The sequence below is a fragment of the Lissotriton vulgaris genome, chromosome 8, assembly GCF_964263255.1.
Source record: "Lissotriton vulgaris chromosome 8, aLisVul1.2, whole genome shotgun sequence".
Lineage (NCBI taxonomy): Eukaryota > Metazoa > Chordata > Amphibia > Caudata > Salamandridae > Lissotriton > Lissotriton vulgaris.
In genome coordinates this window covers 464,545,128-464,572,305 of record NC_141696.1, presented here as the reverse complement: position 1 = coordinate 464,572,305, position 27,178 = coordinate 464,545,128, and the positions used below count along the sequence as shown (strand labels likewise).

The window sequence follows — 27,178 nt, the reverse complement described above, 5'->3', positions numbered from 1 at the left end:
ATCTTTATTCGGAATAAAAACATCCATAAAAGTACAAACAAAATACAATCAAGACAATACAGTACAATAATGACATCTTGGAAACAATCTAAGACCGATCAACCAATATCAATTTCAATTTCGCATCTACACACAGATTGTCCCTCCTTGCTAAAAACAGCTTTATATACAATTAAAATTGAATTCTAACAAACATAATTTAAAAAATGGATGAATAGTGACAGCATCATTAATAGGTCCACATTAATAATTTACAAAGAAGCAAAAAATGTGCAAATGAGAAATTTTAAAGTGCATAAGAAAAGTGCATGTGCGGTTATTATACATCGATATGTAAAGTGGCTCGTGATCTAACAGCAGCTTTGAGGAAGCAGCTCACCCTGAATATTACTTCGTCCGATCCCAGTAATAGAAAGGACCTCAGTGCTATTTTAAAGCTAGTCAATTCATGTTTTCTACAGTAAGGTATTAAATAATGAGCGGAAAGCTTTTTATAAAAACCACAGAAGAACAAAAATTGCATAAGGCTCTGTTTCATGTTAGGGTTACATGGACAATTCAGAGTTTCCTGGTGTTTATTGTAACCCAAGGGGAAGTTTAGTAAGTTTACTATACTGCCATCTCGGAAGCGAAACAGTAAGCTCCTATTCCATCTGCCAAGATGCAAGCATAAATACCTGTGTGGAGGGCCTGGATGTTTAGTGTGAGGTTCAAAATGGCCCATATATTTTATAACAGTGCATTTAGACAGGTTCTTCCTTTCCCGCTCTTCTCTATACAAATGATATAGTGCCCTAAGAATAATGGTCTTATGGGAGCGAGTTATTAAACTGGGTGTGGTAAACAGAAAACCCTGCCCTACACTATCAAGGCAATCTTTTACCGCTTTTAACCATGGTATGCAGTGTGCCCTATCACATTTTAAACAGTCCAAAATTATATCACGGGTCAGAGTGGCAGCCGGGTTAATCCATATCTTTAGCCAGAAGAGTGCTGGTCTAGATCTTACAAAGTCTTCTATGTATGAGATGTTTAGTTCATTTTGACATACATAGTGAGGGGAGCAAATAACCCCACCCAGCCCCTTCCGGCAGAACCTATTTTCTTCCGTTTGGATATGGGTACAGTTTGTGTAACCCCAAACCTCGGCGCCATAAGTGCCAGTTGGTTATGTTATGTTATAAATCCTTTTATTGCGCGCTCTATTACTCAGGAGTATCCTGGCGCGATGAGTACATGATAAAAAGGCGGGGCCACTAACACACCGAAGAGAGAGATTACAGAGTAATATTAAACAGGTATGTTTTGAGTCCCTTCTTGAACTGCAAAAGTGAGGAGGCAGTGCGAAGGGCCAAAGGAAGAACATTCCATACTCTAGCAGCCTTAACAGAGATGGATTTGCCTCCAGTTCTGGCAAGCTTAAATTTAGGCTGGACCATCTGACAAAGGTTAGCCGAGCGGAGAGCCCGTTTAGGAGCATAAAGAACAAATCTATTCCGCAAGTATACTGGACCTTGCTGATTGATAGCCCGATATGCTAGGACCAGAATTTTAAACAAAATACGATTGGCAATAGGCAACCAATGAAGGCTGCGCAGATGTTCACGAACACTAGTTCTCCTGGGTAGTTGAAACATCAACCTGACTGCCGAGTTTTGAATAACCTGAAGTCGACGGACCATGTAATCAGGTAGGCCACTGAAGAGTGCATTTGCATAATCTAAGCGTGATAAAATCAACGCTCTAAGCACAGTCTCTCTAGCTTTGCCGGGAATGAGGGGAAAAAACCTTCTGAGGGCCTTTAGAGTGGCATAACAGGTACCGGTTAGTTTCTTAATATGCTCCCCGAACTTTAAATCCTGTCCGAACCAGACACCTAGGTTCTTTACAGGGGCACCTGATGAGTTCGGACAGGGTAGGTCGGAGGGCCAAATTTGTTCCCTGAAATTATCCGGAAAAGATCCATAGAGGAGGATCTCCGTCTTCTCCTCGTTACATTTAAGCTGGGCCATTGCCAGCCAGCGAAAAACCTGCGACAGGCAACTCTGAACGGTCAAGGGGTCTAGATGATTTTTTGGCCAGGTGAAGAGCAGCTGGGTATCATCAGCATAAGCTATTATTTTGGCACCCAGCTGCTCAGCTAGATAGACCAAAGGGGTCACATAAACATTAAAAAGCAAGGGGCTTAAGGTAGACCCCTGCGGGACTCCTGTGGTAAGTTCCTTAGCCTTAGATGCATAAGGGGGGACCCACACTTGCTGTGATCTATCTTTCAGAAATGAGGTCAACCAACCCAAAGCGCGGCCTGAAATACCGACAGCACCCAATCTGGCCAGAAGCAACGAATGGGGCACCGTATCGAAGGCGGCAGAGAGGTCTAGTAAGATCAGAACCGCCCTGCCGCCTCCATCCAGGCACTCCCGAATAGCCTCTGAAACCTCAATTAATGCTGTTTCGGTGCTGTAGGCCGCTCTGAACCCCGATTGAGCAGGGTGGAGCGCGTGAGAAGACTCAATAAACCCTTCAAGTTGTCTAAAAACAATCTTTTCACATGTCTTAGCCAACGCTGGCAAAAGAGATATGGGCCGATAGCTAGAGGGCATAGTCTGGTCCAGGCCAGACTTCTTCAGTAATGGGAGGAGCTTGGCTTGCTTCCAACTCAGAGGCACAGAGGCCGAGCAAAGAGATAAGTTAACAATCCTAGTTACCTCCTGGCAGACTATCGCCGACACTCCTCCCAGAACTCTAGCAGGGATGGGGTCGGCGGGCGAACCAGATTTAAGGGCAGACAGAATTGGTAAAACATCCTTTTCAGAGGCTGGGGAGAAGGAAGTAAACAGACCTTCCGAAGAAACAGCTTCCAATATAGGCAATGAGGTGGATGTCAGGGACTTGTTCAAGGCAGTTTGGAGATCTTGCTGGATCTTCAGAATCTTTTCAGAGAAAAAATCTGAAAGTTCATCGCACCATTGATTGGAAGAAGGTAGTGTAGGTAGCGCGGCTCTAGGAGAGAAAAAACTCTGGACTATAGCAAAAATTTCTTTGCTATTATTACTGGCTTTTTCAATGCGTCCAGCATAGTAATTACTTTTGGCCACCTTGATTTCATTATAGTACTCCTTTTGGGAGCAGCGCAGCCGTTTCTTCGCCTCCGACGAATAATCAAGTCGCCAAATCCTCTCCAGTTTCTTACACTTCAGCTTCTGCTCCCGTAGGCCATGGGTAAACCAGGGCTGGGACGGCAAGAAGCGGGGTCGGCAGACTCGTTTATTCTGCATAGAAACTGCCGAACCACTAGCCATCCATGTGTTAAAAGCGTCAAGTGGGTTACTTATTTACTTCTAGCCTCCATGTAAACTCCGTTTTCCTTAATTTTTATCGTGTTGAAAACCTCTAAAAATTACTCATTGTCTTTAGAGCGGTGCTCCTTATACCTGCGCTGCAGCCAGGTGGGGTGAAGCCTCTCAACCTTCATATTTGGGTGAGTGTGTGTTTGGGAACCCATGTCACATTATGTGTGAATGTATTTCGATCACACTATGGTAATTATTTGAATATGAATCACTCATGTTCTTTTGTGTCTTTGTTTGTATGTCTTTCTGTTTGGATCCGATGTCACTGGATACTATGCATTAACAGAATACGGTTGAGTACACCTGGGACTTTCAGGTGATATTTTTTCATTTTATATACATAAAAGCAGTAGTGTTACTCCAACTAGGTCCTGAAGAATGCATTTGAAACTCTGTTCATTGTAATGCAGAAACATGTTGACCACTTAGTGCGGTTATTATTTCAAACCCGCACCTGCACCTGCGTTTTAATCTTAGGGATTGGGAGATACTAATAAATTCTGTTTCTCTACCCAATTCACCTAATTTTATTATTACCCCTCACTTTTCACCTTAATCACTGTACACTGCTTTTTTCAGTAGCCACTATCATTTCCTGTACATACATACCTTCTTGCCACTTTCAGCGGTCACGGTAACATCTGACCGGCCGTTTTGTCTCCTGGGTAAGGAGAACCCAAATGATGAGAAAGAGGGCGGCACAGTGTGGCTTCTGATGGGAACTATTTTCTCCATTTACTCTTGAGCCTTGACTAGGCCTATAGTCACTAGTTTGCATGAAACTCTCACTGGTGTTATTGCGTAATTTTGGTCTTGTGATCCATTCTGTCTGACGTACTATCATTTCTTTGACCCCCAGGTATCATTTGTTGTTATAGTAATTATATTATCCCCATGGCCATCACTAGTGAGACAATTTTCAATCAGAACTGGATGTTTTTTAATGATTTTTCCCAGGATTCCTTATTATCCACGCCCCTCCAAATTACCCTCAATTTATCAGTTGAAACCTCGAGGTTTCTTGCACCTATTTCATTTCGTGAGCACTTACCCCTCGGAAGTAGTAGGTGAATAACAATAGGGTAATGGTCGCTATAAACTTTACATACAACTTCAGCCTTTGTTAAAGCATTTGCGACAGGAGGTGAAACAAAAACGTAATCAATTGTAGTACCGCTCCCATGGCCAATGAAAGTAGGAAATGGGGCGGCTCTAATTTCTGTGCCAACATATTCCATACAGTTTACAAGGTCTCTAGTAGCAAGGAGATTTGACAGTTCTGTACCCCTTCTACATGGGGGATTTCTCGAGTGTATATGGGCATTAAAGTCCCCTCCTAAACAGATACCGTCAAATTTCCCGTATTTCTGTCCAACCATAATCCCATCGATAAAATCAAATAAAAGAATAAAATTGCGATTAGGTTGGGACAAAAAGTCATTATTATAGAAATTGATCAAGCATAACTTTGTCCTTTGAGTATATGATAATGCCATGAAACTTGGGCAATTAGTTTGGAGTAAGTCGATTTTAACTTATGCAGATATTTTGACCCAGATAGATAGTCCCCCACTAGGACGGCCAAAGGGGGGGCCGAAACAATCCTATTACAACAGCTGTACCCCTCAAACAGCAAATCATCAATACACCAAGTTTCTTGAAACATTAATATATCATGGCAATTGACCCAGTCCTTCCAAGAGGTAATTTCCATCTTGGCCTTCAGGCCGGCGATATTCCAGCTAAGGATTGACAGATTCCTATCTAACCTCAGGCAAGGACCCTGTTCAGTTCCTGGGGAAGATGTTGCTATGATATGCCCCTGTTGTTCACATGATATGCCCCTGTTGTTCACATGATATTTTAGGTGCAAAAGTCTTGGCTATTTGCAGAGGTACCTTAGGTAATATTTCCACTGTCTGGTCGTGGACAAGACACACAGAAACAGGTTCTTCAGTGGTAGGGGACAGTCAATCCAGTGATCCCAAATCGTGGAGCACTGAGAACCTGTTGTGTAACGGGAATACAGGTGGGGGCTGCATCATTTTGTGTGGGGGACGATAAAAATAATTTAACGGTAGGGGGGTCACCACAGTGGAGGGACCGTGTTGAACAAAGTTTTTATTCAGCAGAAATTTTGCAGTGCCCGGGTTCCTAAAGTTGATTACGATGCAGTCCCCATTAATATTCTTAAAGAGAGGACCTACCCAAGTTACTCGACGTGTGGATATGATCTCTTTGGAGATGTCGTAACCCACCCCCTTATGTTTCGTTAACCAGTCAATACACTTGTTATGCAGTTGAACCCACGATTCTCCTTGCCCTTCCCTTAAAGGTGGGATGCCAGCCAGGACTAAGACGTAAGGACACGCCTCAGGTGGAAGGTGTAAGGCAGGGCCTTGATGTTTGACAGGCCTGGTGTCTTCGTATGGGGTCTTATTGTAGCGCTGGCTGGAGTTCGTAGAAACCTTCTTTGTTGTAGTGCCTGTGACAGGGTTACTTTTATGATTTTTCATTGGGGCACTGGTAACAGCGTTGGGAGGGGAGGAAGATTTAATCAAGGAATCAGGGGCACTGGTAACAGCATTAGAGGGCAGAGGAGATTTAGACACAGAATTAGGCGGATTACTTCCTCTTATGCTTTTGGTCACCGCAGATGTTTTAATCACTGGTGGGTTTGTGACGACCTGTGGTTCATTAGACCTGTTAGTAATTTGATCACTACTGGTAAGGGCACGGCTGGAGGATTCCAAGTCTTTTAGCAGACGTTCCACTCTTAATTTATCCAGACACGCTGTACCTTTCCTCTTGGCATCATCATTTTTGATTAAATTTTCCAGCCTGTCAAGTCTTTTAAAAATATTATTAAATTGTTTGATCATTTGACCTTCAAGTTGTTTAAAAATTGTATCCGTGATGGTCTCAATGAGATTCCCTTCTGATTTAGAGTAGTAACTATTTGTATTGGGGGACTGAGTGGAGATAGATATTGAATTTGAGGCATCGTTATTTATTACTACAACATCACCCAGATGAGATTGGTCCTGCACGGGTACAGTCTGTAGAGTTTGTTTCTGTTTCTTTCCCCTGCTCCACATACTTTGTGGTGTTGGTTGGTTAGCACTCCTAAGGGGCTGCTTCCTTTTATTGTAGGTTAATTTCACTGGGCCCCTTTTTCGCTTGGCTCCTGTGTTCTCGGTGACATCAATAATGACCTCAGTAGTTGGTAATGAAGAGGCAGGGTCTGGAGCTATATATGTGACAGTGTTTTCGTCATCTAGGACAATGGGCACACTGACAGCAGGATGTGATGGTTTGACCACGATGACTTCAGGGGTTATGTGCATGTTTCCGTTTAAACTGCCTGTTACACTTAGTTGATTAGTACTAAGTAAACCCATTGAAAACCTCCTCTCAGTTTCAACAATCTCATTGAATGCAGTGTCTTTCAATGTCTCAAATGATGTAATAAGAGAGACAGAGGTATCAACACCCTGGGTGAGTACATCGGTGATATTGCTAATAGCGTTACAATCGCCCATTGTATTATCCGAGCTGGACGCTTACCTATCGAGGGGAATGTTAGAGGGGTGGCCCGCCCGACCACTGAGGACCTCAGAGGGCCCGCCCTTTGCCCGGGCTTCGCCCGGCGCCATCCGCGCGCGTCCGCGACGCGGAGGGGACTCCCTGCTTAAGTAGCGCCTCCGGGCGCGCAGCGTCAGGAAGTGACCAGCCGGAAGTCGTCGCACTGCCCTCTGGGAGCTGTAGTCTCCAGCCGCCGCGATGGCGTGGGGCGGTGAGACCACAGCGTCAGGGCCCCAGGTGCGAATGTGGCGTCCGGCGGCGAGATGATCTCCAGATGGCTCCGTGTGTTTGGTGAGCGGCAAGATTTTCCCCGCTCCACCGAGGGGACTCCCTGCTTAAGTAGCGCCTCCGGGCGCGCAGCGTCAGGAAGTTACCAGCCGGAAGTCGTCGCACATCCCTCTGGGAGCTGTAGTCTCCAGCCGCCGCGATGGCGTGGGGCGGCGAGACCACAGCGTCAGGGCCCCAGGTGCGAATGTGGCGTCCGGCGGCGAGATGGTCTCCAGATGGCTCCGTGTGGCTGGTGAGCGGCAAGATTTTCCCCTTAGTGCATGTATTGCGTAAAGGTAGTGGATAATTATTGGGAGTTTGAAATTACAGGTCTTCCACCTTCCACTAACGACAGTACAATTAGGGTACTGCTTGCTATTCTGATTCAGGCATGTGAACCGATGAAAGATACCCCAATACTGCCTAAGAGAACAAGTTCCTTACCTGTAATTACAGTTATCCAGTATTGGTATCTTTCATAGATTCACATGCAACCCACCCTCCTCCTCCCGTGGAGTCAGTTATCTTTGATTTTGGGTATACTTACTTCTCACTTGTGCTCAGAAAATCTGAGGAGAACTTGCCTCTGCTGGTAGTGTTCTAGAGGGTGCTGGCAGCTTATTGGCTGGAACCAACTTTTGGTCCTTTGTTTGATAAAGGACATAGACTACTCCGATCTCGGCAACTGGGAATGATTCAGGCATGTGAATCTATGAAAGATACCATTGCTGGATAACTGTAGTTACAAGTATCTTGTTTTCTTCCTTATCATTGAGATGTTTCGAACAACCACTTTTCATTCTTCTGTTCTTCCCCTTGCTACCCTTTCTTCCCTAGCTCTTCTAGTTCGTGCTCTGTCCAAGGTTTCTATTTTCTTCTTATTGTCACCCACCGGCCATTGAATCTAGGTGGGGTTTTTTTTTGTTTGTATTATGTCCTGACTTCGAACAATAAAACATATTTAAACCATAAAAAGTATTCCGGAATCCCACACATGCTTGGCAATATTCTTTGTTCAAGAAATTAATGAAGTCTCATGGCGGAGAAGAGGTGTTACAGGTTAATAATACCTTCCTTCTCACATCGTAGCTTCCATTTTCAATAATTCGGTTGTTCAACTGTCTCTTTAAATGACTCAATGAGAACACTTAAAAATATTGCAAATAATGTTAGTTTATATTGGGAGAATATTTTTTTATGTCACTCGTCTAAATACATTTTGTAAGTTAACGAAACCAGACAAATATACTTTATAACTGAGAAATAGCATTTCTTTTTCGTTTGCATTTCATCTTTGATTTTCTATTTTCTCACAGGAAAGATTGACCCGACTAAATGAAATCATTGAAGCTTCAAATGAAGTTATCTCAAGAATTGACCAAACTGCTTTAGCTGTCTATGCTGCCATGAAGACCGATCCTAGGCCAGATGCTGCTACTATAAAAAAGTATCTAACCAGTAAATAGTTTTTCTTGCATCCCATTTTCATATAGTGATAGAGAAATTGTTTTGATACCTATAGAAAAAGTGGTGTAAAATGATACTTCCCCAAGATTAATGCCAGTGCTGCAATGTGTGTTTTTATTTAAAATTAAGTATTTAAGTCATAGATGTCATTAAATAAAAGTGGTTATATGGTGATGGGTGTGGAATATTGCTGTAAACATTAATCTAAAATTCCATTCAACTAAATCCGTTTAATGACTACACTGCCATAGAGAAATTCTCAGCCAAATTAGTAGAGGCTGATCCCTCATGATTGACACCTAAAATTAATGGCCTGAGGTTTGCTTCAGTCTGATTCAACAAAATCCCTGCTTCTGAAACGTATATGCTAATGTTGATTGTTCTTTTTAATGCTTATTGACTCATTTACCATTGTGTATCTATTCACCAGAAAACTGCCATTTTACTTCTAAACTATTACTTGTTTACGTTTTTCAATTCTATCATTAGTCTATGTGGAGTTGGTCTTTGTTGCTCCTGTTTTCATACTATGCCTCAATCGCTGTGGTGCTGCTTTAATTTTTTTTATTTTGAGCTCCAGTGTTCTTTGTGGAAGATTAGGAAATGTGCTTATGTTCAAAATATTCTTGAGGTCCATTGGATTCTGCAATAGATTCCTTGTGCAAATTAGACAATAAATCCTCCATCCAGACTGGCCCATTAGAAATGGCAGCCCACCTCCTCCTACTCTTACTCTTTGACACCTACTGAAATACATGTGAAACCAGTTCCAATCTGCTGGCCAAGGAGGCTATTGAGTGGGTGCCAGCTTATGAGAGAAGAGAGGGGTGCTATTCATGCTACATTGTTGTATTGAAGAGGGACTGTGGCCTCAGGTCTATAGTGGACCTCTGAACGAAAGTCTACTGAAAGACATTTGAAATTTTCATCCTGTCTCAGATTCTTTCCTCTCCAGACTCAGGAAATTTGATAATGGCCCTGGATTTGCAGGACTTGTGCAGCTAAAGATGGGGTTGGAACACTTCCAATTTGCTGTGCTCCCCTTCTGGTATCCCTTAGCCTCTCAGGTGTTCAAGAAAGTGATGTCAGTGGTTGCTGCCCACCTTCGGAGGTCAGGAATACATATGTTATCAACTCTACAACTGACTGCTCACGGCAGCCTCACCACAGTCTGTCATGGACTACCTCCGAATGATGGCCAAATTCCTGACATCGTTGGGGTTTTCTATCAACGAGTCGAAGTTCCTTCTAAGCTCCAGCCACAAGATTCCTTTCATTTGGGTTGTCCTAGACTTAGTTGCGTACTGGGCCTTTACTGCAGCAGCAAGTGTGGGATATTTAGGTTATTATCCCACTGTTCCGGGCTCAAGGGCTACCTCTCAGAGTCCATGCAGATCTTGCAAGAAATAGCTGAGGATCTTCTGTGGTGGCAGTCAACCACCAACCTGACCTGCATCAGACCACTCTTCCCTTCACCAATCATACTTCACGGTTTTGATGGATGCATTGCTTCTGGGTTTGGGGTTGGTGCATTACCTGGACAAGGTAGATATAAGAAGTATTTGCTCTCCAGCAGCCAATCAGCTTCACATAAATCTTTAGGAGCTTCCAGTCATTTATCATGGAGAGTCCACTGCAGGTCCTCAAGGACAACATGACCTCTGTGTGGTACAGCAAGCATGCAAGAGTGGAATCTTGGATCCTGTGCCAGGATGCCCTATGTTTCTGAACATGTCTGGATCAGTAGAACATCTTTGTGGTAGCCAGCCATCCGGCAGGATCTCTGAATGCCATAGCAGATGAGCTGAGCTGAAGTCTGCCGGCGGATCACGAGTGGCATCATCTCCAATCTGAGGTGATAAGCAGCATGCCCTGGGTAAATCTGTTCACCACCAGCAAGATCCCACAGTGTCCAATGCACTGCGCTTTGGAGTTTTCTCCAGAAAAGTCACTGGAATGCGGTTTTAACTGCAATAAGAAATGGATCTCCTGTATGCGTTAATGCCACGACCTCTCCTGCCTCGAGTTTTAGGGAAAATTAGCCCAAACCCGACACAAGATATTATCATCACCCAGGATTGGGCCAGGACAGTGTGGTACCTGGAGCTTCTGAGCATGAGCCTTTGCCCTCTGTTCCCACTACCACTTCTTTTTTTTTTTTTGTCCTCATTTGCCATCTCTTCGCCCCTGAATTTCGCGGTACCGCTCTAGGGCAACTTATCTCATATGAGGGGTTTTCTTAGCTCTTAGGAGGAAGTATACCACCTTTATCGGTCTTCCACAAGACTTTTACCAGCCGAGATCTGAGAAAGCTTAATCATAGGACTTCAGAAACACCTTTACCTTTACCATTACAAATCTCCCCTACACCCAAAAAATAACAGAAAAGGAGTCCAAAAATTATATCTCTTCTTTTGCCGATCCACAATATCCAACCTAGCAATAGCACTCAACGCTCTTAACCAACTCAACTCTGTCGGAGGGTCTGTCAAAACCCAGTTTCTGCATATCTCTCTCCGGGCCAACAATATAGCATAGAAAATAAATGTTTTTATCATCCAAGCCCTTACCTTGTAGGTCCAACATTCCCGACATGACTAGTTCAGGGCTTACCTCGATCTGCTGGGCAAGTATAGTTGATATACAAGAACTTACGGCATCCCAGAAGGTCTTTATCACCGGGCACGTGACAAACCTATGTAAATCATCTTCATTTACGCTGTTAAATTTAGGGCATGCCACCATTCCGCCAGTCTTGAACTTTGAGAGTCGTTTGGGAGATCAATATGCCCTGTGGAGGGTGAACAAGGGATTTCTTCTTAGGTTTGCAGGTTTAACCACTTTATATAAAGTAAACATAGTTACTTGCCATTGGTCTGCTGTTGCAATCTTGTCAAGCATTCTCCCCACAGGGTCTCCGGCAAAGTGAATGGTCCATCTTCTAGCTCTACGATCGACCAATACCACAATGCAACTTCTTTTTTTATTGGCCTCTCCATCCCAAGCTTTTCTTCAAACATATTATACTGTCCAATTAGATCTGCCTTGCCGGCCGCCCAACTTTGAATCTGTAGGTTTTAAACCTTGAAAATGTGTGCCCCCACTCCTCTTTGCAATACCTCCAAGGTAGCAGATGCCCTTCTACAAAGAGTTCTCCCCATCTCTGGGGCCCCTCAGTCTTTAACACCAATGCCAACGCGTCTTTAGTCCAGAGGGGGGCTCCTGGCATGTCCCAAATTGGTCCCCTAAAACTAAAATATGGTATTTTCGTTGCCCTCCTGATTTTAAACCACACCGTTGCTAGATCCTTCAACACTTTTAACTTTATCTTTTTATAAAATTTGGCAAATTTATACATGAACCCCTGTTGCTTCAAGTTCTCCATCTTTAGCAGAGCACTCAGCATATTCCCAATGTCCGAGCTCGCTAAGGTGTCCAACATCATCCTACAGTTCTTCAACAAGAAAGCCCAACCATATATCTGGAAATCCGGGGCCGCCAGTCCACCCTTCAACAATTTCCTCCTAATCTTTTTCCAATCACTTCTTGAGAACTGTCTCTGCAGGATCCGAGGTGGATTATAGTATGTTTTTGTTTGGTATCATTTTACTACCAGTTTGTTGTCTGGTGTAGCACAGGCATGTCAGAAAAGGCTGAATAAAGCTACTGCAGTTTTTATAGGTCGTCTCCGATAAAGGTACTCACTTGTTATGTTAAATGTATTTTATATAGTCTGCTATCACCCTTAATGGTATCCCGGCGCTATGCAGGTGTGTGAGGCTAGTCCCCAGGAGCGGTGAAAGGACTTACTCAAAAAGCCAAATCTTTAGCTTCTTACGGAACTCAAGAATAGAGGTGGTGTGGTTGGTGTTTGTTTTGTGCTTTAGGCATGATGTTCGAGAAAGCTAGACCTCCGGAACTGCTTCTGTGATTGTGTGGGGTGTGTGCTAGTAAGAGTTCGGCTGAGCAGAGATGCCTGCATGGTTGGTGAAAGTGTACGGGGCTAAGGTAGAATGTGCCTGGTTTTGGATGAGTACCTTGAACTCTGCTCACTTGTGTATTGAGAGCCACTGGCGTTCCCTCAGGTGTGGTGTTATGTGAGTGCTGCATGTGAGATTGAGGATGAGTCTGGCTGCTCCTTTCTGGATGGTCTGCAGTCTTTTTGTGAGGTGCTTGGTGATTCCTAAGTGGAGCGCGTTCCCATAGTCTAGTATCATGATGATGAGAGCCTAGGTGGCTGTCTTTCTGGGGTTGCTTGGCAGCCACGTGTAGATCTTTCTCAGCATCCTAAGACTGTGGAAGCAGGACGGAATGACAGTGATAAACTGTATGGACAGGTCTAGCTTGATCCCACTTATCATTTTATGCATCCCTTTGATCCAGCGACGTATCAACAACAGATACTCCACTACCATATACTCACCGGGCCCATAAACACACAATTGAGTAAACCACTGGAGTCAAAGTTTTGTATACAATTTTCTATAACTTCCACAGTAATCAGGATTAGTTATTCGGTACCTCTATTCATCTCAATCTAACCCTTTCACTGTTCAAATAGTTCTTTCCTCTGGTCGATGAACCATTAGTTGAACTTGTTGATGGTGACAATGTACATAACTCTAACTTTTCTATATTGAAGTAAAATAATCACAGACTCTGGAAGTTTTAAAATGTTTATCTAAATTTCAAACGCATGTAACCATCTCAAATACACAGTGCAATCACCATCATTCTTAGGAGAAAAAATTTAATTATATCAAACAAATAAAACACGTACTTACTCAATGAGCAATGTCTAAGGAAAAAGGAGAGGATAGAGAGAAAAGAGCATCTGCAAAAAACTTGAAATTATAGTTACCAAAAATGGTGTGAAGACCAACCCCCTGGCCAAAAGGGCTTGTAAGGGTCCCCCGGGATAGGTCAAGAGATAAAGACTTCAGGACAAGATAGTTGACCTCTCTAGAATACCGACGGTTGTGCGACACCCCTCCCTGACACACTCTTCCTTCTCAAGATTCTTCCCCGATCTTCTCATCTAACCCAATTAAATTAGGATAGAAAGGTTCTGTATTCGGCTCTTCACAGCATCTGGACTCTCTGCATCGACTACTAACTGGCTAACTAAGGCGATCTGAATTATACCTCTCGTTCTTCATGTTCCACTCACTAAAGTTTCAATATCTTAAAAATACGAGTCTAATTGGAAGGTCATCATACCATACTTACATGTCATTTAAATCAGTTCAACTATTGTTCGCAAACCCATCCCCTTAATTTTTATTCACAAATGTAGTTCACACACGCATTCACATTTTAATTGCAACATTTTATATCTGAAAGAGACACGTTTATGATAGATTCCTTACCTTAGAATATTCACAGGCGTCAGACTGGATCCGGAAATTTCTGCGTAGCAGTACCCTTGCGCGTCGGTAGGCGTCGTCTGCGGCTCCGTGTCCGTCGTGGGCGCTGTGATGACGTCGTCGGAGTACTTAGACGCCGCCTCCGCGTGCTGACGTCAGTTCTTCTTTTTTCCGCGCCAGCAAGCGCAGATCTGGAAAAAGCAATACTTTAGTCACTTTTTGACTAGTCTTTTTGATCTCTTTTGATCATATTTCTCGATTCTTGCGACTCAGGACGTTGCCTAGGGATGCCTGGTTTCAAGCCCTGTGAAGATTGCGCCCGACTGATGTCGGTTACGGATCCTCACCGTCGGTGTCTCCACTGTCTCTGTGTCGACCACGATGACAAGGCCTGCCTCGACTGCCGGGCCCTTACTTCGAAAGCTAGGCGGGAGCGGTCCCGCAAACAACTCGAACTCCGGCAGTCGGCCCGCGCCGAGAGAGGTCCCGGTCCCGCAGGAGGTCGAGGGACAGGTCGCAGGGCCGGAGCCATCACAGCTCAGAGAGTCGGCATCGCTCTTCTGGGTCGAAGTCGTCGTTGGGTAAGAAACACAAGAAGTCGAAGAGACGTCATCGCTCTTCCGACTCCCCCCGACGCTCGCGCGACGCGGCCGGGAGTTTGGGTGACACCGCCCACGCGGCTCCACCGGAGTCGTGGGCGTCGCGGCCTGCTCCACACCCTCCGGTCCCTGGGCCGGACGCGACGCCGGGGGAGATCGAGCGATTCCTCAGGACCATGAGGAACCTCTCTTCCCCGATGGGTTCCACGGCGCCTTCGGGCCCAGCGGACCCGTCTGGGGCCCCTAGTGGGTCGGGGGCTTCGGGCCCGGCGCCGCAGGACCTCACTGGATCCGCTTTGCGGGAGTCGCGGCCTGCTCCACACCCTCCGGTCCCCGGGCCGGACGCGACGCCGGGGGATATCGAGCAATTCCTCATGGCCATGAGGAACCTCTCTTCCCCGATGGGTTCCGCGGCGCCTTCGGGCCCAGCGGACCCGTCTGGGGCCCCTAGTGGGTCGGGGGCTTCGGCCCGACGCCATCGGCGCCTTCGGGCCCGGCGCCGCAGGACCTCACTGGATCCGCTTCGGGATCCGGGTCGTCAACGGTTGACCTAATGACCTCACCGGCGCCGTCCTCGGGCGGCGCCGTGCTCAATGCCTCCCTCGCTCCGGTTCCGGCGTCGGAACGGCGCCACTTTCGACCCCGCTTGGGGAGTTTAGCTTCTATGAACCGGCCTCATCGTTTGACAACCCTGACTATCAGGGGATGGGTGAAGAGGAGTATTGGGAGGGGTCTGAGGACCCTCTGACCCGAGAGTGTCAGTCTCAAGAGGACTGGACAGGTGGACTTGGGGATGCCAGAGGTCTGAACACATCGCCAGACACTGGCTTTGTCTCACCTCCTACCGTGGCTACGGAGGAGGGGGCAACCTACAGTGTGGTGTTGATGAGGGCAGCCAAGCCCTTGGGCCTTGAGCTCCCCGTCGCGGCCGTGAGGACTAACCTCCTCACTGAGGTCCTTAAACCGCAGTCAAGCTCGGCCGAGCCTCTGCGGCCCTATAATGAGGCCTTGACCGACGTTCTTTTGGGCACTTGGTCCAGGCCCGCTACGGGTTCGCCCGTAGATAGGAACGTGGGCAGACGCCACCGCCCGGCCCCGGGCGACCCATGTTTCCTGTCCACCCACCCCACCCCCGAGAGCCTAGTCATCCAGGCATCGAATTCCCAGACCGCATTCCCGTCGGCTCCGCCGGACAGGGAACCCAAGAGGTATGAGAATTATGGTAAGAAGATATTCTCCTCCCTTAGTTCGGGACTGCAGTCTTCCAACACCGCATGCCTCTTGGGCCGCTACACCCACTCCCTGTGGGATACGGTCGCGGAAGTGCTGCCAGAGTGTCCGTTGTAGGTACGGGCGAAACTCTGCCAAGCCCTTGTGGAAGGCCGGGATGCAGCGAAATATTCTATCCGGTGTGGGCTGGATACCCCCGACTCACTAGGTAGAGCGATGGCAACGACGGTGGCGATTCGTCGCCAAGCCTGGTTGAGGTCCACCAACTTTTCGGCCGATGTCCAGAACACGCTGATGGACATGCCGTTTGATGGCCGTCGCCTGTTTGGCGACAAGGCAGACCATGCGCTTGAGCGCTTTAAGGACTCTAGGGCTACGGCCAAATCCTTGGGCCTCTCGGCCCCGTGCCAGCAAACGGATGCCTTTCGCTCCTTTCGTGGCCAAGGAAGGGGCGCCCCCACACGTGCTGCCAGCCACGCACCGCAGACTAACATCCAACGCGGTGGCGGCTGTGGAAATCGCCATGGAGGCGGTCGGGGACAACGGCGAGGCCAGTCCACACCCTCCCCCGCAGCATCCGCCTCAAAACCCTCCTAGTCCGTGCTTTTCGGCCCAGGTGACGCCAGTGGGGGGCAGGGTTCGCCATCACCACTCTCACTGGCGCATTGTCACGTCGGACATGTGGGTGCTGAAAATCGTCCAAAGGGGCTACTCCCTCCCCTTCGAGACGACCCCTCCAGCCATGCCACCGCAACACCACTGCGTATCGGGGGATCATTTGCGGCTTCTGCAGGAGGAAGTTTCGGCCCTCTTGGCCAAGAGGGCCATCGAGCGCGTTCCTGGGCCAGAAGTAGGACGTGGTTGCTACTCTCACTACTTTCTGGTACCCAAGAAGGGCAAAGGGGGCCTACGCCCTATCTTGGACCTACGGAACGTCAACGGCTTCTTCCGGAAGGAGAAGTTCAAAATGCTGACTCTGGCTCAGGTCTTAGCTGCCCTGGACCCAGGAGACTGGATGGTAGCGTTGGACTTGCAGGACGCTTATTTCCACATCCCCGTCCTGCTGGCCCACCGGCGCTATCTGCGGTTCACGGTAGGCCACGAGCACTTTCAGTTTACCGTGCTCCCCTTCGGCCTTACCAGCGCCCCACGGGTGTTCACGGAAGTGATGGCGGTGGTCGCAGCTCATCTGCGCAGGTTAGGGGTTTCAGTCTTCCCCTACCTCGACGACTAGTTGTTGAAGGCGGGCTCACCCCAGACAGTCGTCAGCCACCTCCAGACGACGGCAGACCTCTTGCACCTGCTGGGGTTCTCCATCAATGTACCGAAGTCACACCTGTGTCCCTCTCAGAAGCTCCTTTTCATCGGAGCGGTTCTCGACTCGGCGCAGTATCGGGCTTACCCACCCGAGCAGCGGGTTCGGGATATACAGGCACTGATTCCAATCTTTGTCATCATCCCGAGTTTCGGTCAGGTTGACGCTGCGGCTTCTGGGGCTGATGGCTTCCTGCATCCTTCTGGTGCATCACGCCCGTTGGCGGATGCGGGCTCTTCAGTGGGACCTGAAGTTTCAGTGGGCCCAGCATCAGGGCAACCTGTCCGACCATGTCCTGAACTCGGAGGGCACTGCGAGACAGCTGCAGTGGTGGCTCACGGACCGCGATTGGGTCAGCGGCAGATCCCTCTCTCTTCCCCAACCGGAGCACGTGGTTGTGACGGACGCGTCCCTCCAGGGCTGGGGAGGCCACATGGGAGAGGCGGAGATCAGAGGACTCTGGTCTCTGGCGGAGTCCCGGCTCCATATCAACCTTTTGGAGCTGCGGGCGATTAGTCTAGCACTGAAGGCATTTCTCCCCTCTATCCGGGGGAGTGTAGTGCAGGTGTTCACGGACAACACCACCGCCATGTGGTACTGCAACAAACGGGGTGGGGTCGTGGACCCTCTGCGAAGAGGCTCTGCGCCTTTGGCAATGGCTGGAACATCAGGGTGTGACCCTGGTGGTTCAACACATGGCAGGTTCTCTGAACGCGAGGGCGGACGAACTCAGCCGCCGGTGCATGATGGATCACGAATGGCGTCTGAACTCTGACGTGGCACAAGGCCTCTTTCAGCAGTGAGGAAAGCCTTGGTTAGATCTATTCGCCACCGAAGAGAACGCGCAATGTCATCAGTTATGCGCTTTGGAATTTCCAAGGCGGCACTCGCTCGGAGATGCTTTTCGTCGCGAGTGGAGTTGCGGTCTGTTGTACGCCTTTCCGCCTATACCACTTCTGCCCAGAGTGCTGAAGATCAAGCGCGACCGGGCACAGGTCGTCCTTGTGGCTCCGGACTGGGCACGAAGATACTGGTATCCCGAGCTACTCAGTATGTCAGTCGATCCCCCGGTTCGTCTGCCTCTTCAGGAAGACCTTCTGTCGCAGCAGCAGGGGATGGTCCTCCACCCGAACCTGTCCAGTCTCCACCTCCATGCTTGGAGATTGAGCGGCGACAGTTGAGGCCATTTGACTTGCCTCTTGAAGTCTGTAACATCATTCTGGCAGCCAGGCGTCCCTCCACAAAGTCGGTATATGCCTGCAGGTGGAACAGATTTGTGGCATGGTGCACAGCAAAGGCTGTGGATCCTCTCTCTGCCCCTCTTACTGAGGTTCTTCTCTTCCTTCTTTCTCTTGCCCAGCAGGGCTCTGCTCTGGGCACTATCAAGGGCTACCTTTCTGCCCTTTCAGCCTTCCTCAGGCTGCCTGATGAGCCATCTTTGTTCAAGTCCCCTATTGTAAATAGTTTTCTGAAAGGCATCACTCACACGTTTCCACCTGTTGCCTTCGTGATGCCTCAGTGGGACTTTACCTTGTTCTTACTTTCCTGATGTGCGCTCCTTTTGAGCCCCTTCACAACTGCCCTATCCGCCTTCTTACTTTGAAGACTGCCTTCCTGGTTGCCATCACCTCTGCCAGGAGAGTGAGTGAGCTCCAGGCTCTATCCTCTAAACATCCTTTTCTTTCGGTCCATCCGGACAAGGTTGTATTACGGACAAGGCCCTCTTTTCTGCCCAAGGTAGTCACAGCCATCGGGCAGTCCATCACCTTGCCCACCTTCTTTCCGCCTCCGCATCCCTCAAAGGAGGAAGAGCGGCTCCACTGTCTGGACCCAAAACGTGCGCTCTCTTTCTATTTAGATCGCACACGCCAGTTCCGGGTGGATGACCAACTCTTTGTTGGTTACGTGGGCGCTAAGAAGGGAAAGGAGGTGCACAAGCGGACCATCTCGCGGTGGTTTATCTTGTGTATACAGGCGTGTTACTCCTTGGTTAAGAAGGAACCCCCTGTTGTGCTTAGGGCTCATTCCACTCGAGCCATGGCGACTACAACTGCCCTGGGCGAGGAGTGCCCTTGCAGGACATTTGCCAGGCAGCTACGTGGGCCTCGCACATGTTTGCAAGACACTATTGCCTGGACAGCCAAGTCCGGAGGGATTGCTTCTTTGACCGTTCTGTCCTCCAGGACTTTCTGGTGTGATTATTGGTTCGCAGACCCACCACCGGGGTTGGTATTGCTGGGGTATCTATTCTAAGGTAAGGAATCTATCACTAACGTGTCTCTTTCAGATGCACAAGTTACTACTTGTGTAACTATATATCTGTAAGAGACATTAGTTAGTGATAGATTCCTTACCGACTCACCCATCCTCCCCGTTCTGCGAACCTATATCTAGGGTTAAGGTCTTCCCCTTTCAGGGCCCTAGTTTCAATGGCACCAGTGTTTTGGTTTTTAGCATAGCTCTACGTTCCTGGCGCGGAAAAGCTGTGGCTAAAAACTGACATCAGCATGCGGAGGCAGCGTCTAAGTACTCTGACGACGTCATCACGGCGCCCCCGACGACGAACGTGGAGCCGCAGACGACGCCTACCGACGCGCAAGGGTACTGCTACGCAAACATTTCCGGATCCAGTCTGACTCCTGGGGATATTCTAAGGTAAGAAATCTATCACTAACTAATGTCTCTTACAGATATATTGTTACACAAGTAGTAACTTGTGCAACAGTCTGAATGGGAGTCCACATCGTTGAGCTTTTCACCATCCGTTCCCAGGGTATAACACTTGCAACCTTGGCTCCCGTTCAACATCTAAGTCATCATTCCGGGTTAACTTTTCAGTAGACATGCACAGTCTTCCCTTTACTCAGCTTACTTCAGTTATACAAGAGTGGCCCAAATGCGCACTAGTGATGAAGTCAGAAAGACCAATATTACTTTCACTAACAAAATAGTTTCACTGTTTACCACCCCTCTCTACTCTATTCCGCTTTACTTATTAACCCCTTTGCCGCGGCCATGATTTCGCGGCAGTGCAGCACTTCTGTAAAATGGGCGGCGCCGCGTCCGCCGTTGGCCAACGGCAGCACTAGCGAGGTAGTGCTCCCAACGGCCGACGGCAGCACACAAGGGGTTAAAACATTCCCCGCATTAGCATTAGTAAAATAGCTCATTTTCGTTTCAGCTAAGCAGATGCCATGCATGTGAGTCTTGAAGACTCCATTTTAGTGTCTTCTGCTCATGCGCAAGAATTTCCCTCCAAGCGATAGTTTGTCATACTGCGTAGATGCAGTTGACGCATGCGTAGTAAAGATTTCCCGTTTAAAGCGGTTTTAGTCCTTCGTTCATGTTAGTCATGTTAGTAAACACATTAGCAAGCTTCACTAACCCTCGTATTCATGTGGTGCGCATTAGTTTTACACAAAACAATTTTAATAACTTGTTAGTGAATTAAAGGAGCGGATTGCTTCCGAGCTAGTCCCTTTTCTACGAGTCCTTGCTCAAACCTTTTCTATAGTTCTCTTTACCTCATTCCCTCTTTAGCTATGGTGAGATACTGCTTGCTAATTTCGTCTAAATATTTTAGTTAATAACTAAGTATTGCATCAAACAGTTAAATTAGTTTTTTGCAGCACAGTTTTTTACATCTCACAGATTCACATGCAACCCCTTCACTGCGACCATGCCCTGTAAAGCCAATAATATGTTATATTGATTCTTTTTTTCCCAATTCCAAACTGCCAGTCTTGAAATTGGTTGCACATTTCGAGCACACTATTTTGCACACCCTTTGTTACTGTAAATTAGCACACATGAAAAAGGAGCTGTTCAATAAATGAATCTGAAGACGGTGTGAATCTCATGGGGCTTATGTGGTTTCAGTTGACATCTTACCAGGTCTGTTTAGAGACTTCACCTCAAGTCATCATCCACTGGTGATTTTAACTTTTTTTTATATTTAACCATTAGAGAGCAGTAGTATGTGAAGCCGAAGCATCTGGTTCTGAAACATCTGATTGTGTGCCCATCTTAAAGGGGAGAGGAGTTGGCCTAACAGCTGGGGTGGTCGACCTAGAGTCTGGGGAAACCGGGTTTGAGTCTCGCCAATGACGCTGAACATCCTGTGATTCTGGGCAAATCACTTAATCTCCCCGTGCCTAACAAAAAAGAATGTGTCCTCATGTAACGCAACTGGTGCTCATGCAAAGCGCTCTGATACCCAATACCTTCGGGTCATGATTGCGCCATATAAAACTCCACACAAAAAAAAGCTGCAAAGCTGATGTAACTACAAACTTCATCACTAGTGTAAAAAGCTTGGTTACTTTTCTGTTATTTACAGCTGTGTGTGCCTTACAGGAATATTAAGCACTAACTCAATGCCTTCTTTTGCACATTTTGCATAGTGACATGGACAAACAGAAGACCACCCTAATTGATGCTCTCTGTCGGAAAGGATGTGCACTAGCCGATAAAATTCTGCAGCTGCAGTCTCAGGATGGAGCTGTTTCGAGTGAAACAGAAGGAAAAGAAGATGATCAGGAGGCGATTTTAGAGGCTTTGACAGAAACATACTGGGAGGCTGCAAAATGGACAGAAGTGTCTGATGCAAAGGTAAGATTTCATCGTTGTCATGGATACGAATCACTCGTCCTTTTTATCAGAATAAACTATGTCTTAATCTTGGAAATTGATGAACAAGTAAACTAGTGTTGCAAACTATTTTTATTTACCAAACTGTGATGTGGATTTACTATTTACTGGACGTAAAATACTGATCACAATTTGCAACCAGTATTTTTTTTACCAATAATTTTATGAATAAACGTATGTACCATTTGGGTTTAAAAAGAAAAAACAATATCTGATTGAGTCACAATGCGAACTATCTAATTAATATTCATTAAGGTAGGTCACCAACTTTGACTCAGTATAATTGGTCGCAGATTGCGACTAAGAATGATTGGCCCCAATCACAGGGACAGGGGCCTTCACCACTGCTTACTATGTAACAAACTTTTTTTCTTCTTCTTTATTCAGTCACAAGTTGCGATTGGGTTACTGCCATTTGAGAAGTAGGTAAAGTTTGGTTGTTTTGTGACCGGATATTGCTCGAAAAACATTGATACTGAAGACATTGATTTCATATTTTAAAGACCAGCCCACAACAGGGCTCTTCTAGATACCAAATGGGTATCCATTCAAACTCCTTTTTTAAGAGTCTGACTAAAATGGGATTAAAATCGTTATAATATCTGGACCAACATTTTCACTTTTAGTTGTATATTAAGGTAATTTATTTTGTTTCCAATCAGTCTCTCACTATTGTTCATAGGCACGCTGACATCAGTTCTTTTTTTTCCGCGCCAGCCAGCGATGAGGTCCGAGAAGAGCAACCCCTCTGTTGTTTTTTCAACAGAATTTTTTCAACGTTTTGTTGACTGTTTTTGATGCATCACCTCTTGGTGTGTTGAGATGTTATCTCGTAAGACAAGTTTTAAGCCTTGTGGTGCCTGTCACCAAACTATACTGATGACGTACCTGCACATCATTGTCTGTGGTACCTGGAGTCGACCACAACACCAAGTCGTGCCCCGATTGCCAGGCCATGGTCATGAAGGCTTTGAGAGAGCGGTCCCTGAAGCTGGTAACTGCTTGGCATGCGACTCCGCAGAAATCCATTTCCCAGTCGAGGGAAATATCCTGTGATCGTTCGCAGAGCCCGAAGTCCTCTTCCTCCCAAAGTTCTCCGGACACTCTGGTAAGCGGCACAAGAAAAAGAGCATGAAGTCGAAGTGCTCCTTGACTTCTCATCTGTTAGAGTATCGGCACTCGAGACATGGTTCTACCGAGCTAGCGTCTGGGTGGACTCCATCCCTGACTTTCCAGGCACCAGAGCAAACCCCTCCCAACTCAGAGTTTTAGGACGTCGTGCCTCATTTTTGAACGGCCCTACCCTGTTGACGTGCCTTTGGACCCTGCTGGGTTGGAGGGGGACCCATCTGGTTTCGTACTGGTGAGCCCCCAGGAAACTATTCCTGGATCTGGACTGACACCGGTCGTACCATTTCGATCTTTCCCTAAGGCAGACCTGATGCGGATACAGACGCCGCCATCCCCACTGTGATTCCCCGACTCTGACACGGAGTCGAAGGATTGTCTCCCAACACCAATGCTGGCAGGACCTTGAATTCCTAGATCGGCGCCTGAGCATTGTACCCATTGACTAATGCTCAAGGAGGAATAGGCGGTGTCGCTGGACCCTGAAGAATGCCATCCATACATAGAAGACCCTACTATGGACTGTACTGAGGAACTAGGTGAAGCCAGTAGACTGGATACTGCTCCAGAAACTGGTATGCTTTCTCCTCCTCCCATGGCTACGGAGGAGAGAGCCTCTTGCACAGTGGTGGTGGGGAGTGCGGCTGGAGGTCTTAACCTTCAGTTGGCCTCAGTGGCAGTCAAAACCTACATCTTGATATAGGTGCTGCAACCGGGAGTCTCCTCATTAGATCCCCTACTTCTGTTCAGTGATGCACTTCACTGACATCCTTTTGGAGATCTGTTCCAAACCCAACTCCGGTATCCTGTAAGTAGGATGATCACCCGCCCCACGACAGTGGGCCCAATTTTCTTCATCCAACAGCCTACTCCGGAGAGCTTGGTGGTCAAAGTGTCGACTTCCTATGGCCCATTCCCTTCTGCTCTCCCTGGCAGGGAATCTAAAAGGCTCGACTCTTTAGGGAAGAAAATGTTTTCTTCTGCCTGCCTAGCCTAGCGGTCTGTGAGCACTGCCTGCCTTTTGGGCTGTTACTCCCACCCTCTGTGAGGCACAGTTGCGCAAGTGTTGCCACAGGTCCCGAAGGGTACTTTCTCAGGCTGTTGCAGACCGGAGGGATGCAGCAAAGTTCACAATTTGTCATGGATTGGACACGACCGACTCACTGGGCAGAGCGGTTTATTTGACGGTGGTCCTGAGGCGCCACTCCTGTTTGATGACGACTTGCTTTTTCAAGAGATATCCAAGCTTCCCTTAATGACATGCACTTCAATTGCTCCTGTTGTGGCTACAGAAGGGGCATCTAACTGCTCCAGTATCCTGCCAGCCACTGAGCTGTGCATGCTCCCCAACCTCTGTGTGGAGGAGGGCACGGTACCTGCGGACCTCATCGGTGAGGTACCCAGCAGTCTGCTCCATCCACCACCCTCTCGGCACATGCAGCCCCCATCATTTCCTAGTTTGCCTTTTACCACCATGGGCATCCAGTTGGCCGCAGATTCGCCATCACCTGCCCCACTGGCAATCAATTACATCGGACAGGTGGCACTTGCAGATTGTCTGAAGGGGCTACTTCCTCCCCTTCGAGATGGCCCCTCCCTCTATGCTGCCATTCCATGACTGGATGATGGAGGATCATTTGTCTTTGTTCTGTGAGGAAGTCATGGCTCTCGGCTGAGGGAGCCATAGAGAGGGTTCCAGGGCCAGAAGTAGGCTGTTGTTGCTATTTCCGCTACTTTCTGGTCCCCACAAAGGACACAGGCCTTCGTTCTACCCTAGACCTTTCGTCCCTTTCATTTTTTCTCAAGAAAGAGAAATACAGGATGTTTATGCTAGCCCAGACGTTACACTTGCTGTATGCCTATTTTCATACTCCTGTCCTGCCTGCCCACTGACGTTTTATGCGGTTTACAGTAGGCCACGAGCATTTTCAGTTCACTGTGCTCCCCCTTGGCCTTCCCAGTGCCCCTCGGGTGTTCACCAAGGTGATGGCAGTGGTTGCAGTTCATCCGTGGAGATCAGGAGTGCCAGTCCTCCCCCTAACTCGATGACTGGCTGTTAAAGGCATGTGTGCCTCAGGCAGTAATCTCTCACCTCAAGACTATGGCAAAGCCTTTGCAATCGCTGGGGTTCACTATCAATGTGTCCTAGTCACACCTGACTCTGTTAGAAGCTCCCTTTCATCAGAGCTGTTCTGGACACAGTGCAGTTTCGGGCTTGATCCTCCTGAGCGGCTAGTCTGGGATATTCAGACATAATACCGTTGTTTCAGCATCTATCCTGTATTTCGGTAAGTCTGAGGCTGTTGGGCCTCATGGCCTCCTGCATCCTATTGGTTACACATGAAAGATAGCATGTGCAGGCTTTGCAGTGAGACCTGAATTTCCAGTGGGCTAGTGTCAGGAGAATCTCTCCAACTTGGTCCAGATCTTGGAGGGAACTGCAAAATATCTGCAGTAGTGGCTGATTAACCGCGATTGGGTGAGGAGCAGAGCCCTCTCCCTTCCCTAACCAGATCGGAAGCTAGTGACGGATGCGTCACTCCTGGGATTGGGCGGCCATCTGGGGGAGGTGGAGATCAGAGGTCTCTGGTGGAATCCGGACTTCACCTCATTGACTGGCATTGAAACCCTTTCTACTCCATCAAGAGAAGGCTAGGGCAGGTGTTCACGGACAACATCGCTGCCATGTGGTACTGCAACAAACAGGGCGATGTAGGGTCGGGCCCTTTGTCAAGAGTCCTAGCGTCTCTGCACATAACTGGAATAGCACGGCATGTTCCTGGCAGTTCAGTAACTGGCAGGTTCAGTGAACGCCAGTGTGGACAAACTCAGCCATCGATGCCTAGCGGATCACAAATTGTGTCCATCTAGAGGTGGCACAAGGTCTCTTTCAACACTGGGGAGAGCCTTGGTTAGATCTGTTTGGATCTGTGGGGAACGTGCAATGTCAGCGATTTTGCGCGCTGGAGTTTCCAAGCCGGCTCTCGCTTAGATACTCTTTTCGTCTCGAGTGGATCTCAGGCCTCCTCTACGCCTTTCCACCCATACCCCTCCTCACAAGAGTTCTCAAACAGACCAGGAATGACTGGGCTTCAAGTCCTCCATGTGGCCCCAGACTGGGCATTAAGAGTCTGGTATCCAGAGCCTGACCAACGATCCTCCAATCAGGCTAGCCCTTTGGGTTCTCCACCCGAATTTGTCCACTCTCCCTTCTTGTGTGGAGGTTGAGCGGCAGCATGTGACAGCTTTCGACCTTCCTCCTCAAAACTGTAATGTGATTCTGGCAGCCAGGCGTTCCTCCACCAAGACAGTATACGCCTGCTGTTACAAAATAATTGTGGTATGGTGTGCAGGAAAGTCAATTGTTCCCCTTTCTGCCCCTCTTTATGAAGTTCATCTATTTGCTCTTTCCCTTGTACAACAGGGCTCCTCACTGAGCACCATTAAGGGATACCTTTCTGCTCTGGCTGCCTTCTTGCAGCTGCCTGGCCAACTCTCCGTCTTTAAATCCCCTATTGCACATAGGTTTTTGAAAGGTCTCGTCAACCTTTTTCCCCTTAACTATTACTTATGCCTCCGGTGGACCTTAATTTGGTTCTGACATTTTTATTGTGTGCTCCGTATGAGCCTCTACACAACTGTCCACTCAAGCTTCTCACACTGAAAACAGCCTTCCTGGTGGCAATTACCTCTGCCTGTAGAGTGAATGAACTGCAGGCCTTATCATCTAAGCCGCCTTATCTCTCAATCTATCCTGGCAAAGTGGTTCTTCACACAAGGGCCTCCTTTCTGCTGAAATGTGTCATCCCATTCCATGTAGCCTTGTCGATCACCCTGCCTACATTATACGCTTTTCCTCTACCCTCTAAAGAAGATGAGCGACTCCACCATCTGGACCCAGAAAGAGGGTTGTCATTCTACCCTGACCACACATGTGAGTTCTGGGTTGATGACCAACTCTTCGTGATGTATGTTTGTGCAAAGAACTATTGGGCAGTGCAGAAGCAACCAATTTCTCCCTGGATCAGGCTCTGCATTAAAATCTGCTATGCATTGGCCAAGAAGCAACCTCCTGAAGGCTTGCGAGCTTATTCCACTGAAGCTAATGCTGCGACCACTGCATTAGCTCGTGGACCTGCGGTTCTAGATATTTGCCAGGCAGCAATGTGGGCTTTCTGCTCATGTTCATCAAGCATTACTGTCTGGACAGTCAGGTCC

The 27,178-nt window shown here is 47.7% G+C and overlaps 1 protein-coding gene across 4 annotated transcripts in view; it reads left to right on the top strand.

Moving 5' to 3' along the window:
* Nucleotides 1-27,178, top strand: part of TPP2 (tripeptidyl peptidase 2) — a 656,253-nt gene that overhangs the window by 608,693 nt on the left and 20,382 nt on the right. For all 4 annotated transcript variants that reach the window (XM_086934242.1, XM_086934243.1, XM_086934239.1 and 1 more), the window contains 2 exons: nucleotides 8,522-8,652; nucleotides 21,586-21,793. In XM_086934242.1, the coding sequence (XP_086790368.1) occupies nucleotides 8,522-8,652; nucleotides 21,586-21,793 (339 nt within the window). The remainder of the gene's footprint in view (nucleotides 1-8,521; nucleotides 8,653-21,585; nucleotides 21,794-27,178) is intronic.